The following is a 14,694-nucleotide window of genomic DNA, read 5'->3' on the forward strand; positions in this document are numbered from 1 at the left end:
AATTATCTGCGAACTTGCGGTTTTCAAACGGCCTATAGTACAGCTAAGGTTACGCGAATCTAACACCATCTATTGCAAAACATTACACAAACTTATGTAATCGTGTAATATAACGATTTCCTCAAAATAGAGCGATAGATGGGAAGTGACCATCCAAATATTTGAATGCAATACATTCTCGCCACAAATCGTTCCATCATTCCATCATAATAAATCGGCACTTACGATCTACAAGTTGAATGCAAAAGTGCCAGGACAGACAGGCTAGACTGACAAACATCTGTAACCAAATTCAGTAGATGTTTCCGAATACATTTGGGTAATAAACGATGTTCCATACATTCGCACGACACTTTTTATCCGATTGCCGGGCTCGTTTGGGTGAACGCCAATACAAGCATAGGAGCCATTAAAATGTGTTATGTTTATCTGATTTACTTAGAAAACAAACGCCCTAACTTCTTTCTATAACTTTCGAATACTTATTTAACTTTTTTGTTTTTTTTTTTGAAAGTTGAAAGTATTTAATGTTGAAAGACCAAATTTAAATTATATGCCGCTTGCTAAAGAGTCAACGAAGAAGTTTTCTTCAAAGGAGCGTAACAATTACTTTGTGGCATTTGTGTGTGTGTTTGTGTGTGTAGTTGTGTGGGGTGTGTGTGTGTGCGCGCCTGAGCGTACCTACAAACCCCAAACGCATACGACTGTTTACTGCATTTACAGCCGTTCTTGCCTGCACATATGTACATAACGCTTGCGAATGTGTGTGATTTATAAAATATTTTCTTTACACCTAACTGTTTTCTGCTTCTCATCATTAAAAGTCTCTTTCGTAAATTGCGGTTAAAGTATTTTTTTTTTCTTTTTAATTTCTTTTTTCTTTAGTTTTCACTTTACTTAGTATGTAAAAATCTCTAATGACACCGCAATATTGAAGAAAAAAATAAAAAAAAAAGTAACAGAAAAACCAAAACTTCTTCAAAGTTTTGCGGTAATTTTTTTTTTTCTTTTTCTCTTCAACTTATTTTATCGCGCTGAGATTAACGTTGAGTAAATGTTTAGTAATTACAGCTTACTTTAAAGAGCTTCTAATGCGACCTTAAATGAAAAGAAGCAAGAAAATTAAATTCGGTCGAGACCGAATCTTTTGTACCAATCACCGTTGTCTCCTAACAAAGATAAAAAAAGCAAAAAAAACAAAATGTTCATGCTCTGGAATATGGAGCGGGCGCAGCTGATTTTTTCTATTTTCAAAATAAAAATTCTTGTTGTATAGGCGCGCGTAGGCGTTGTAGGAGTATCCTTTGAATCGTTTAGATCAATTCCAAATTCATTTGCAAATTTGTAGGCGGTATCTTCATTTTCGCTAACGGCAGAACGTTTACCACAAATACCGCAAAGTTGTGCAAACACACAGATGGACAGACCGCCACCATAATATTGGGTCAATTGGGGGTCAATTTTTTTCCACTTTCGCACATAAAAGCTACAACATCACCCATATATTGAATGTGTCCAATGTTTTTTACATTTATTTGCTATAATTTAGGAGTAGTGAGCAAAAAATCAATTTTTTGTTCCTTTTGAAAGGCAGAGGTGCTCTCAGTTTACGTGGTGCTGTGGGCGTGTCCTTCGATCGATTGGTCACATTTTCAGTACCAACCTGTGTGCAAGAAATTGCAATGTTTCTGCCAAATGTGAAGTTAATAGGTTTGATTTTCCGGCCCGAAGAATGTTTATAACAGACCTTACTCAGACGTACAGACGGACATGCTTAAATCAATATAAAATTTGATGTCGATCAAGAATATGTGCAGTTTGTACGGTTGCTGATGTTTCCTTCTGGGCATTGCAAACGTTTTGACAAAATGAATATACCTCTCATCCTTCGGTGATGAGTGTAAAAAAAATGAAGAACTGAATAAATAAATGAGAGGAGGAAACTTTAAGAAATTCCTTGAAAATGAAGATGTTTTTTTTTCTAAGGTTACATCGAAATAAAGATATATATAATAATCAGAGAAAAAAAGAAAATGAAAATTTGTTTACCTAAAAGTGTATCCTAACAATTTATTAACTGACTGTGAATACAAAAGGTTCTCTTCTTTTTTTTGCTCTTTCTTAAGAACTGTTGACTCTAAGTGCAAAGGTAAAGATTGCAGACATCTTTGAATTGTAATTTATGTGAATTTAAAAAATGTAAAGTTAAGTTGTCTAAAAAATATTGAGCCTCAAAAAATGAAAATTCGCATATTAAACTCCTTTATATCCTTTCGCACTAAGCTTAAATTTGCGACCAACTAAAGCATAATTCTTGCTAAGCTCAATGTTGTTTTGCTGCATCTCATAACTGTTGTAGACGTCATGATCAACTTTTATCTAGCTTTCTAATATGATCGATACTCTACAGAGTATATGTTTTTATGTCCTTTAAAGATACACTAGAACGTAGCAGACTTTTACATCCCTTCTCGATATATGCGCACTAGCTTCATTGGTCCATTAAGGGATAATGAATAGAAAGCAATAAAAAAATTTGAGGTACAACGTATCCAAAGCTACGATGAACATTCAATTTTTTGACATTAGATCTAAAAAAGTCTAAGAATGTTTCAATGCGAAGAGGACGTGACTTTATAGATTTACACTATTGTTGGTTGATTCCCCGACCTGAAAACAAAGTTCGCTTCGCAAAGTTTGGCTACTAATTGCTCCATAAGGAAACTTCAATCTTAACGATCCATACATTGCAATACCTCTATGTCCGGACTTAGACATTTACAGTAGAATATGTCGCTGTTTTGCGATCTGCTTTCTGTTATTTAAAACTTTCTTTGTATTTTGTTCTAAGGAGTCCGGGTTGAGATCTGCTTGCCTCTAGAGAAGCCTGGAGTTGTTCTTTATCAGCTTCAATTTTCCCAACCGGGAATTCCTCAAGGAACTATCTTCTCGCAAGTCTTAGTCAACGTAAACTAGTTTGTTGAAATTTTAACCCATTCGGGATCATTCGTAAAGATCAACATATACAAAGTCTCTATCGGATTCCTTGAAAACCATCACATCTGCTCTACTAAAGGCATAGCTTTCGTTTTCAAACACGCAATACGAAGCGGTGATAAACTAGATGGAGTTACTACGACAAGTTACTAAATCCCACTATTCTGCGCGCAACACCTATGGTTTCTTCGCACTCTTTTATTTGCCATTTTCGCTTTTGTTTACTTGTACATAAGTTTTCGCATTAAAGTTGTCTTCTAAGCTACACTACTTATGAGAGAGCGTAATCTGTTTGTGATCGGGCGTGCAGCGCCTAGAATGTTTTGCCAATAGACTTATATTTTATTTTGTGTCCTCCGTTCTGCTCAATGTTTCCTTATATATTTTGGGCTATTTTTTCTTAGCTTCCACTTAAGAACGAACCGTTCCGTTTCCTAATTATTCGCTCAATAAAACCGTTGTTGCAAAGCCCCGAATGTTTTGCAAGCGATTCTGCTCGACTTTGTGCAACACATCTTTCATTGTACCGAAGCTTGTCTGTTCGTCTAACCGGCTGATGGTCTTGCATTCAACGTACAAGTCTGTCTGTCTTGTTTCCTTGTTTTCAACTTATAGGTTGAAAATTTTTAAGATATTTTGATGAAGTTTGGTAAATTAAGATGCTTTGGCCTAAGCAGGAACGGTATGTTCCAATTGTTCGGATGGGAGTGATTCCCATATAAAGCCTTACTTTCAAAATTTAGTATATGAATAACTGCGTTAAGTGAATAACTGCTTGGCCTACTATAGCTTTTACTAACTTTTCATAAACAATCTTTAGTAAATGAATAAATTCATAGTTTAAATGTATAATTTTTTGAAGGTTCGCTTTATGGCTTAATTCAATCGAATTTCATATATCCGAGTAAATAAATAACAAAAGCATGAAATACAAACATACAGATACGAGTAACGTCGCTTAAAATATTAATATTGCATCTAATCTCATATACTATTTTTAAGGATAAGAAACTCAACCACTTATTTTAAGTTATTTATTCACTTGAACACATACATAGAAAGCTTTCAAGCCCTCGAAAATATGTCGAAAATTTCAGATCATTTTATTAACAACTCCCCCATTGAACGAAATACTCATCACCAGAAAAAAAAAAAAAATAGAAAAAAAGTCATTAATCTTGTTTCCAATAGAACCCTAATTTTCGCTTAATGGCTTTTTGGTCTCTGTATCCCTTGAGCTGTAATTGAAACTCGCAAACTAAATTACAGCGAAAGAAAATCAAAACAATATGTTTTGCTGTTTTACTCCTGTTTTTTTTTCTTTTTTTGGAAAAATTTTTAGTTTGGATTTCATGTTTGCTATCTGCAATTGCGCTGAGGTTAGAAACCTATTAAATGAGGATGAACGGGGCAACAGAAAGAAAGAAAGAAAGAAAGAAGGAGAGAGAGAGAGAGAGAGAGAGAGAGAGAGAGAGAGAGAGAGACAGAATGTCATATCTTTAAAGCTAATTAGAATAACGACTCTGTTGAATAATTACAAATTGGTTTCATATCGATTGCGTAATCAAAAAGTTGATAAGAGATTTCTTTAAATGTGGCATATAGCGCGATATGAAACTAATCAAAAAAGTTGCAAACTTTCTTTTATTAGTTTTCAAAATCCTCCCTCCTCTGATAATCAACGCGTATCTGCGCATCTCGAAACCAATTGTTTTCGTTTGTTTTTCGTCTTTAATGCGTATGATGAATAGAAAGGAAGTCTTTATGCCCATCACCGAAAGATGAGGCGCATATCCTTTTTGTCAAAACGTTTGCAATGCTCAGAAGGAAGTGTCAGAGACCCGACAAAGTATATATATTCGTGATCACCATCAAATTCTAAATCGATTTAAGCATGTCCTTCTGTCTGTCCATCTGTCTGTCTGTGTAATGTCTGATGAAAACATTCTCCCGGCCGAAAAATGAAGCTATCGACTTAAAATATGGCAGAAACATGGAAGTTCTTGCACGCAAGTTGGTATTGAAAATGGACCAAATTGGTCGAAGGTGACGTCCACAGCACCATGTAAACTGAAAACACCTTTGTTGTTCAAAAGGATTGAAAAATTGTTTTTTGCCCACTACTCCTAAATTATAGCGAATAAATAGAAAAAAGAACTGGAACACGTATTCTATGGGCGATGCTGTAGCGCTTTTGTACAACACTTCGCCATGCCCACCTAACATTATAGTGTATAAAAATTATGTTATTTTTTCAAACGCGCAGAAACAAGTATCAAAACCCCCACAAAGTGCACAAATTCTTGGCTAGTTTCAAATCTTGAATGAATCCAAATATGTCCGCCTGTTCGTCTGTCCATCCGTCTGTTTGCCCAACGAAACATCCTTTTATTTTGAAAATAGAAAAAAATCAGCTGCAACGTTATATAGCATGAAAATTTTGTTCTTTTACTTTCCTGGTTTTTTTTTTTTGTGGGATAACGATGATGGGTATAAAAGATTCGGTTACGACCGAATTTCGAATTATTTCTTTTTTGTTGTTGATTAATTTAAGCTCGTTGTTCCATTCCCTTTATAGTTCTGATAATTAAATACAAAATACAAGCGATGCCGTGATATAAATGTTCAAGGAAAGAATTGTTGTTTTTGGTATTTAAGAAAACGAATTTTCATAACACAAATTCGCCTGATGCCTTCTTTCCCGTTTTTATGTCGTTCAACATATTTCTGGAAAACAAATACTCGCTTACGAGTCAAGTAGATGATTATCTAAGTTGGCCAATCAATAGGCATTTCGCAAACCGAGCCTATTACTTGCTCAGAAGTATTTTTAATCAGAACCGTTTGTTTCTCATCCGTACACGGCGTCCAATCCCAGACACTTCATAAAAAACGTCGCTTATGTTTCGATGTAAACTATACCGTCAGAATTGCCGCAGCTTACGATAAAAAATCTGATCGGTTTTTTCAATGCTACAATAGCTGGATTTTCCAAAAAAATCCTCGTATAGTTTTAAACAAATACATGTGAAATTTTATAAGTCTAACAAGTGAAAAAACTATAGCGAATTGCGGTCCACCACTAAATGCCATACGTCAACGTACAGCTACTCATATAACTACTCTTCAAATAGCGGAAAGTGAACGAAAGTGGATTAATAGCGTCCGTCCCTGGGACCATGTCGCTACCTCTGGAAGACGGACAGACAAGCAAGTAGGTATACTTCAACTCGCTCATCCGCTCAAACTTAATGTTCTCTTGTACCACAAGTGGTCTAAGATATAAGACGAGAAGAGAAGAGAAGTGGAGAATACAAGGAAGTAAAACGCAGTAAATATTGCACAAATACTACTACCGACACCTTTCAAAGCTGCGGCGTATAAGTTAGCGAGGGTTGATGCATGAACAGCGACCGCGACGGTTTTTGAATTAATATTTTCAGTCTTAGTAAATACTCGTACAGTGTCCTGGATCAATGCTTGCTATAATTATCTGTTAATTACGGTACGGCGGATGGTTTATTCGGATTCACTGCATTTTTCGTAAATATATGTTGAGATTTTCACATGAATGTCTGCTGTAACTTGGAAGCAATAATGTCCGTCAATGCATGCTTGTAGGTAAATAACGGATTTTGCACAACAATGGCTGCTAACTTTGCCTCTGTGTGTGTGTGTGTGTGTGTGCGTCTGTTATTTTTTGCAAGGAAGTTTCAGCGTTTTCTCTCAATTATTATTGGTTGGCTTTTATTATTATTATTACTGTTGGCAAACAATTCCAAGCGGGAGCATTCTTAAAAGGACGACAAGCCGTTAAGCGAACGAACGGGAGGATAGGCGAATATTTTTAAATTGGTTCAATATGTTGTGCTTAATCAAGAATTTATATACATTCTGGAGCCTTTTCACACACTTTCTTGTGGTTGGTGTGAAATCCGTTAATAGAATTCCGAGAAAGGACATATGCTTGCATAGTGGTTGGGGAGAAGCACTTACCAAGCAATTATTTCTTTTCTTTTTTTTCTTGTTTTTAATAAACACCTTAGCAATTAATGAAAGAATGCCTTCTCTAAGCATAACAAAACCGTAGGAATAGAAGTGCAAGCTAGAAGAGTGTGCTATTACTTGATTTTAAGAACATGTGCGTGGCAGTAGTTTTACTTTATGTTATATCCTGTATATGTAAGACATAACCTGCTTGATGTGACATACATATCACATAATATACACATAATGACACATAATAAATTTAGAGAAAACAATTCACATAATACACTCTAAGTTTCATAAAATTGAAAAGTGGCATACTTAATATAACGCACCCACAGGGGCAGGCAGCAAGCGGAACGAAAAACATTGTTGAGCATAAAGCAAAGGTTTCTGGTATCATGTGTTTGCTTATTGTAAATTTACTTATAGAGCGATGTGAGCTAGCTACTCTTCGAAGTCAACCTGTCAAGAGACAAATGAAAAATTTAAGAGCAATTTCGCTTGCGAAGACCATAATCGTAATATGAGCATAGAGAGGGTCATGGATGAATTGTTTTATTAACCCCGTCATTAAAAAGCTGCAGCAACGCAAAGGTATCCTGAAAGACGCTACGTTTTAGATTGTTATTGTAACCATGGATGCAAAAAAACAGTAGGTAAAAATTACTGAAACTTATTATAAAAACCTACATTCACTTAGCACTTAACACTTTGTAAGATTTTTGATTTTCATACGCTAAACCATGTGTAATAGGCGTTATAGGAAGAAGGACTTTTGACGTTTATTACACCGATCGATTTCGAAAACATTTTTTGAGTTGCTGTAAATTTGTTTATCTGTATGTCCGTCTGCCTGCTTTAAGTCTGCCCATATAATTTTGCATTGAACCTGAAGTTTGCAAATCGTCCGACTGGGTCAGCAAATCGAAAGTTAATGAAACAACGGTTCGTTCTATGCGTGATAAATCAAGACGTGACCGACGAAAAAGTGATCATCCTGAAGAAAACATAATTGCTACTGCTCAAGGTAGGGCCAATGGTATAAGAGTTAATCAAAAGCAGAATTAAAGCTGATTTATTGGGGGTGAAGCTTTCACGGAATTCTGATATGGAATGCTTGCCTGGACGCAGCAATTTAATTTGATTCGATTCTTTTCTTCGGGATCGGAAGACAATGCACGGAATGAAATCAAAGGATCAACCGAGCTAATGTGCAGACAAGTTGTGGAAAAATTTTGGATACCATTGTTCATACATAATTGTCACGGATCACAAAACATAAGTATTGTAATTATTTTATATTTCACTCGTTTATTTATTGATTGGACATAAGGTATATCTGTTCGGTTGCTTCGAATCGCAAATCCACTAACCTTTCTGCCTAACCAATGCTTTCTCCTTACCGTATCATAGCTTATTATAGGTCATAGATCCGCTAATCAGTTGTAGTCAACTGCTGATTGGCGCGTTGACCATTTTAAGCGCAAAGCACAAATTGCAAATGACTTTCAGTTTTCTATTGGTAAGAGTTATTAAAATATTGAAATGTAAATGTAATGTGATTCGTTTGTATTGCAATTTGTGAATTTCGTAAAGCAAAGAGCTTTACTTCTCAACCGTATTTGCAAAAACAAACAAAGCTGCATAAATTAGTTAGAGAAATTAACGAATTTCTTTGAAAACTACTTTTCAACAACAACTGCTTTCATATTCTGACACTGACAAGCCAGGCACTAGAGCAGTTTTCTTTACTTTTCTAAATACGACATGTAACATATTTTAAATTTCTTATTCTCGTAACAATATTGAAATAAAAAATGTGGATTATATAATAATTACACGCGAAGTGATCTAGTTCGCCATCATTATATACTTGATATTTTGCAGATTCGAGCAGGAATTTGTATTTCAATACAAACTTGTATCAAAATACAAGTGACGAAGCTATCAGTTGTTGGGTTTTAGAAAATATTTAATTGATTGTAACGCTTTCGTAACCATGATGGGTATATATAATATATTTGCTTCGAAGCGACAGCTAAAGTTTCATTATTTCATTATTATACCCGAGACGTGGGTAGCTTGCAGCACCTGAAAACAAGCGTCAGGTAAGTTATAACAATACTCTATAAAGTGCATTCATATACACACACTCTTGATCAAAGGCATATCTTGAATACTTATTCATGTGTTCAAGTGACAAAGAGACTCTATAAAGCGTATACATACTCTTGATCAACGGCATATTATTCAGATATTCGGTTTCAAATTTGGCAAAAACATGTCAAATTCTACCTGCAATTTGCTATTCAATTTGGGTACAACCGTAGATGAAATACAATACAAAGCACTCTGAATACACTTACGCTTTTAAGCGAAAAAAAGAAAGTAAAATCTCTATAGTGGACGTCGTGGTTCGTTCTAACCTACAGATATTTATTGACAGCGTTCGTCCTTGAACCAAAACACCTCAATGCGTTTATCAGTATATAAATAAAAGTTGTGGTATGTAGGGCAAACAAGACAGAGAGGCTGACAGACGGACATATAAACTTAGATCGATTCAGAATCACCTTCTGAATAACAATAGATATTCCGTATAATAAAAGGTGGATCTATCCCAAGTTCTTACGGGCGTTCGACCGCAAGTGCTACAAGGTATTTTATAAAAATGGTAAAATCCGCAGCACACACACACCCATATATCTTTTTTCTTTTACATTTCTTTTTTAAGATAAAGATCGAGAGAGAAAAAATTCGGACACAGAAAAATGTAAACTTGTTAATTGCTTTTATTTTGAGATAGAATTCCTATTTTAAATTTTCTTTATTAAAATTTTCTTTATTCGCAACACTTCCGTTTTGTTTGTCTTTTTTTTAAAATAAATATTAGCATACCTAAAGGCGTTTTTTTAAAATCAAATGTTTAATTTTTAATATTTATTTTGCTTAAAGGTCATGCAGTTCACCAGGGCGTATGAGAACTCTTATATGCCCTCTTAATTATTTGTTCATTCTATTGTCATTTATTTTGTTTCTTAAGCGACATATTTAAAACCGAAAAAGTGAAGCAAAGAAAACTTTTTCAAGTGGAAAAGAATCATTTATTATGCTTCACAAAGTCGAAACTGACTGAATTGAAAAGACATTAAGCAGAAGGTTTAGAAGATAAAACAAGTTAACTGTAATTTACGTGATAAAACGAAAAAAAATCGAAGACAACAGTACCACATAGATAAGTAAACGTTGATAACTACTTAACAGTCAACAAATGGCCAAACAACAAGTAAATATGGAGCAATAAAAGATTTTCGGTTTATATAAAAGTAAGAAAGAAATATTCTTGCACAAAAAAAAGAATATTTTTAAGAATAATTTTTATTAAAATTCTAAATCTTTTTTGACATATAATTCTTGGCGCTTGCCGTGTTTTCTTAATTTATAATATCAATACTTGTTAAAAGAACATATTTAAGAATTCTTCGTCTCTTTTGGAGAAAAAATATTAAGTGGCAAAAGGAACCGTATTCTGATTGGAACAAAAGGATTTACATATGCAATGTGATGTATTTGCGTCTTTATACCAAATTCTATTTAATATTAAACTGTTTTTGTGTGCAAAATTCATTCTTTAACTTTAAGAAATTTTTAATTATTTCTTATATTTCGTTTAAACACATGTATGCAGATAAAAAAAACTTTTTCTTTTTTATTGCTTTAATATGTAAAGAACATTTTCCAAAAAATAATGAAACAGCACAAATAAAATAAACAATTTACTTAAGTTTAAAACTTAAAGAAAGAGGTAACGTTGAATATCAAGTAAAAAGAACAAAACCGTACAAAAGTGATTATCACATAAGAAAATTTCTGACTGTAAAGCTGCCAAAGAAACTAAAGATAACGAGGTGCTAATTTATATGCAGACGCAAATATTTACAGGTACATGTACGAAGCAGCTCTCTAAGTGGTGGAAAACATGCATATTAAATCAGCCTTACTCTCTCTATTTTTCTCTTAGTTAAAAACGTTGTCTTAATGTAAAAAATAACTTTTCAGCGAAGCTACGTAAGATCCTTCGTAAGCTTATGAGTTGGCATTTAAGCATATGTGTGCATTTATGTGTATGTAGGTCAAAAAGTAAGAGTTGTAAGTTTTTTCGGTGAAGTTTTTAATAATGGTTTCCAAAGAGCACATAAAAAAGTGTTTAAACGAAAAGTTACCAATTGCCGTTTGTTATAAAAAAAAACATTCCTCTTGGTTAACGTTCGTCTAACATGCTATCGGCCTAAATGCAAATTCCAATATGGACAAGTAACTAAACCGTATTTGCCTTAAAGCGTATGTTATCTATCTGCTGGCAACTTAGGGTATTTATAACAAAAACCAACAAATTTTCAGTTAATTTATGTGTTTTAGCGTTTTTTGTTTGGACCACTTTCTTGTTACTTACGCGTGCTTAACGAAAATATTTGGAAGCAATTTTCCTATCGATGTCTGCCGTAGTTTATTAGTTATTCACGAATATAAATTACATTTTTTATGTTGTTTATTGCTTTGTCAGTCTCAGGCAAATCAATCGTCCAAATATGCTTCAAAGTTGCCTTCAAGTTCAAAACGATCAGCGGGGTCTCCGATTCAATTAAATTATGGCTTTCGTGAAAGCAAAAATCGAAGACAACCTCAATACTAACCGCCAAATTGTTTAGACGAATTTATAGATATCTCAAAGGGTTTTGCTTATGAAACTTATATCATTTCCGCCGCCCGATAATGTGCAGAATATTCCAAGCCAATCAAATGGAGCATGGATTCGAAGAATGAGGAAATCCGATACAAACTAAATGATGAGCCTTTAAACCTCTCTCAAAATATTTTTCAAATCAAGTTTGTTGGTTCCTCAGTATTTAAAAATCGTCTTGATATTCTGTGATGCAATCAAAACTTCAATTACCTGCAATTGTCATTTGATCAATTTATAGGTCGAACAAAACTTGAAATGGCCTCAATCCACCGTTTTTGGTTTTAAAATTTGTTAGATTCATACTACCAGGGGAGAGTACACGAAATGAAATACAAACTCACTGATTAACTTTTAAACCCATTCCAAAAAATATTTTGCAGTTAAAATTTAGTGAATTCTCACTATTCGAAAAACGACGTAACATTCTGTGATCTAATCAAAACTTCAGTTCCCTGCAATTGGCGCTTGATCAGTGCATAGGTCAAAGAGAACCGTAAAAGTCGTCATTCATACGTGTTTGGAAACACTGCGCTTTTAAAAATGCGATATCCTTGCCATCAGATGGTAAATACAAGATTATAAGCCAGTCAGAGACAAAATTTTGAAAAATGATATAAGATCGAATTGAAATGTATGCCATATTCTGCGATGAGTATTATTATTATTATCATAATTTATTTACATCAAGGAGATAAATTCTAGGGCTGAGAAGGTACAACAAACAGTTGTTACTGAAAAAAGGTGTAAGCCCTTATTTTTTTCAAAAGGAAGACTAGATTGTTAGTCTAATCGCTTAAAAAAAGTTAACTATTTTATTAATGTTATGTTTTCCAGATAAACTTTGAAAACGATTTCCCGAATATTGGAACTGTTTCAGCATTTACTTTAGACGATTCTATCCACAGTTGCAAATTGGAAGAATAGACCGAGGTGGATTCTTGCAAATGTTTTGATCTCGATTTTTTCAGTGCTAATTGGATATACATTATATGTATATATATATATATACATATATATACTAAGAGTTAATTTTATTTTAAAATAAGCCAAATACTTTCATTGAAAATTAATGAAGTTATTATACACAAATTAAAAGCAATTTAGAGCAGTTTAGTGAATGCCCAAGAAAGATTTCATTAAAGCTTGATTAAAAATTATTTTTTGCAAACCTCTGAAGGGTTCCCAGTCTTCTGACTTTAAAACATGTTATAAAAAGCATTTTTTCATCTTTTTTTTTTTTAACAAAACGAAAAAATATTTCTATATTTAGTATGTATGTATAAGTCGTTCACATCGTAACTTTAAACTCCAATGTTTATAACATGTGCACATGTACTTGTTTATAGTGTTCAGAGGCATAAAAAGCATTTGTTTGTTACACAATAAAAGTACAACTGGTGCATGTCAGTTACCACACTACATTTAATTGTTGTCGTTATCGACGTTGATGTTATTCTTGTTGTTGTTATTGCCACATTTACATGGGAAAACGTAGTTGGCCCATTTAAGCGATCACACGTTAACTTTTCATATATGAAACACTAACGGCCCTTGCCATCACTTCTACTCCTACTCCGTTCACTAACCAGTAGTAATGAAAGCAGCATCTACAACTTGATACGTCGTAGGGCTTATATATATAAAACCCTCTAAACAACATCGACCCTTAACAGGGAAAATAGCTTATGATGTTAAAATTTTATAATAAAACAAAAACAGTTTTTATGTAGTTTTGTAGAAATTTTTATAAAAAAAAAAAAAAATGGTTAGAAGAATAGAAACGATTACCTTTGTCGTTAGGATCGAATTCTGCCTCCAATTCAGCTTTAGTTGGCTCTTGTGCTTCAGCGGCAGCAGCGAGAGCAGCATTAGCTGATTTGTTTACTGCATTGGTGCTCGCTTTGTTAGTGTTGCTGCTGCTGGTAGTGGTTTTGGTTTCGGTTCTCTTCATCGTGTTTCTAACTTGATGTCCTCGGAATGCGGCTTGTATTTTAATAGCGGCTTTTGCTGTTAAAAACGAATTAGTGGAAACAATAAGAATAAGAGGAGAAGAGAAATTAATTTCATGTTTCTAATAATTTTTTATTTTTCGTTTTTATTCTTCGGAAACACTCAAATAATTGTTCATTTAAAAATGCTAATAAAATTTAATAAGAATGAGACAAGTAAAAACACTATAACTGGTCACGGCGCACTATTAAATACCCTACAATTATTTATACTATGGTTTTTCGAAATAAAATCGATCGACACCATTTTCAATAGCGATTATCCCAGTGTGTAACTATGTCGGAGTATCGAACGTCATCAAAATGTCTCGAAAATTACGGGCTGTAGGTTGAAGACAAGACGGACAGACAAGCTTAGATCGATTCAGAAAATAATTCCGAATCAATGGGTGTTATAAAAGCTGCATCTATCTGCAGGCCTTCGAATGATTAGATGGACGGACGGACGGACGGACAAGTAAGTTTAAGAACCGAAAGGTGGAACCACTTTCTAAATCGGTCGGCGTATTAAAAAGCGCACATTTATCTCAAACCCTTCTGACTGTTACATACATCCGCACAAACTTGATATACCTTTGCACCACGAGTCGTGCAATGTGTAAATATCTCAGTAAAATTCAATAAGAAAAACAATATACATTCATTGTAAGACAATCGTCTAGAAAATAAATAAAAATCACAAAACTATTTCGTAACTGCAGGCGGACAAATGGTTTCGATTGGATAAATCGCAACCAATTTCGATATACACTACAGGTTGAAATTTGTTTACGGAAACATGATGAGAATTTCAATTTTGTTTTTGTTCTTTGCTTTCACGCTTTGTTCCTAGACATTACTGAAGACATATTCTTCGTCCAAAATTTCAATTCCAATTTTTTTTCTATTTATTCAGTTCACTGTGGATAAATGTTTGCCATTCACTTTAACTATGGCCTTCTAGAGGGAAGTTGA

The 14,694-nt window shown here is 33.9% G+C and overlaps 1 protein-coding gene across 4 annotated transcripts in view; it reads right to left on the minus strand.

Moving 5' to 3' along the window:
* The window catches only part of LOC119639781, a 112,535-nt gene that overhangs the window by 16,094 nt on the left and 81,747 nt on the right, over positions 1-14,694 (minus strand). For all 4 annotated transcript variants that reach the window (XM_038037437.1, XM_038037439.1, XM_038037440.1 and 1 more), the window contains exon 2: positions 13,520-13,738. In XM_038037437.1, the coding sequence (XP_037893365.1) occupies positions 13,520-13,738 (219 nt within the window). The remainder of the gene's footprint in view (positions 1-13,519; positions 13,739-14,694) is intronic.

This window comes from Glossina fuscipes, unplaced genomic scaffold (assembly GCF_014805625.2).
Source record: "Glossina fuscipes isolate IAEA_lab_2018 unplaced genomic scaffold, Yale_Gfus_2 113, whole genome shotgun sequence".
In the NCBI taxonomy this organism is placed as follows: domain Eukaryota; kingdom Metazoa; phylum Arthropoda; class Insecta; order Diptera; family Glossinidae; genus Glossina; species Glossina fuscipes.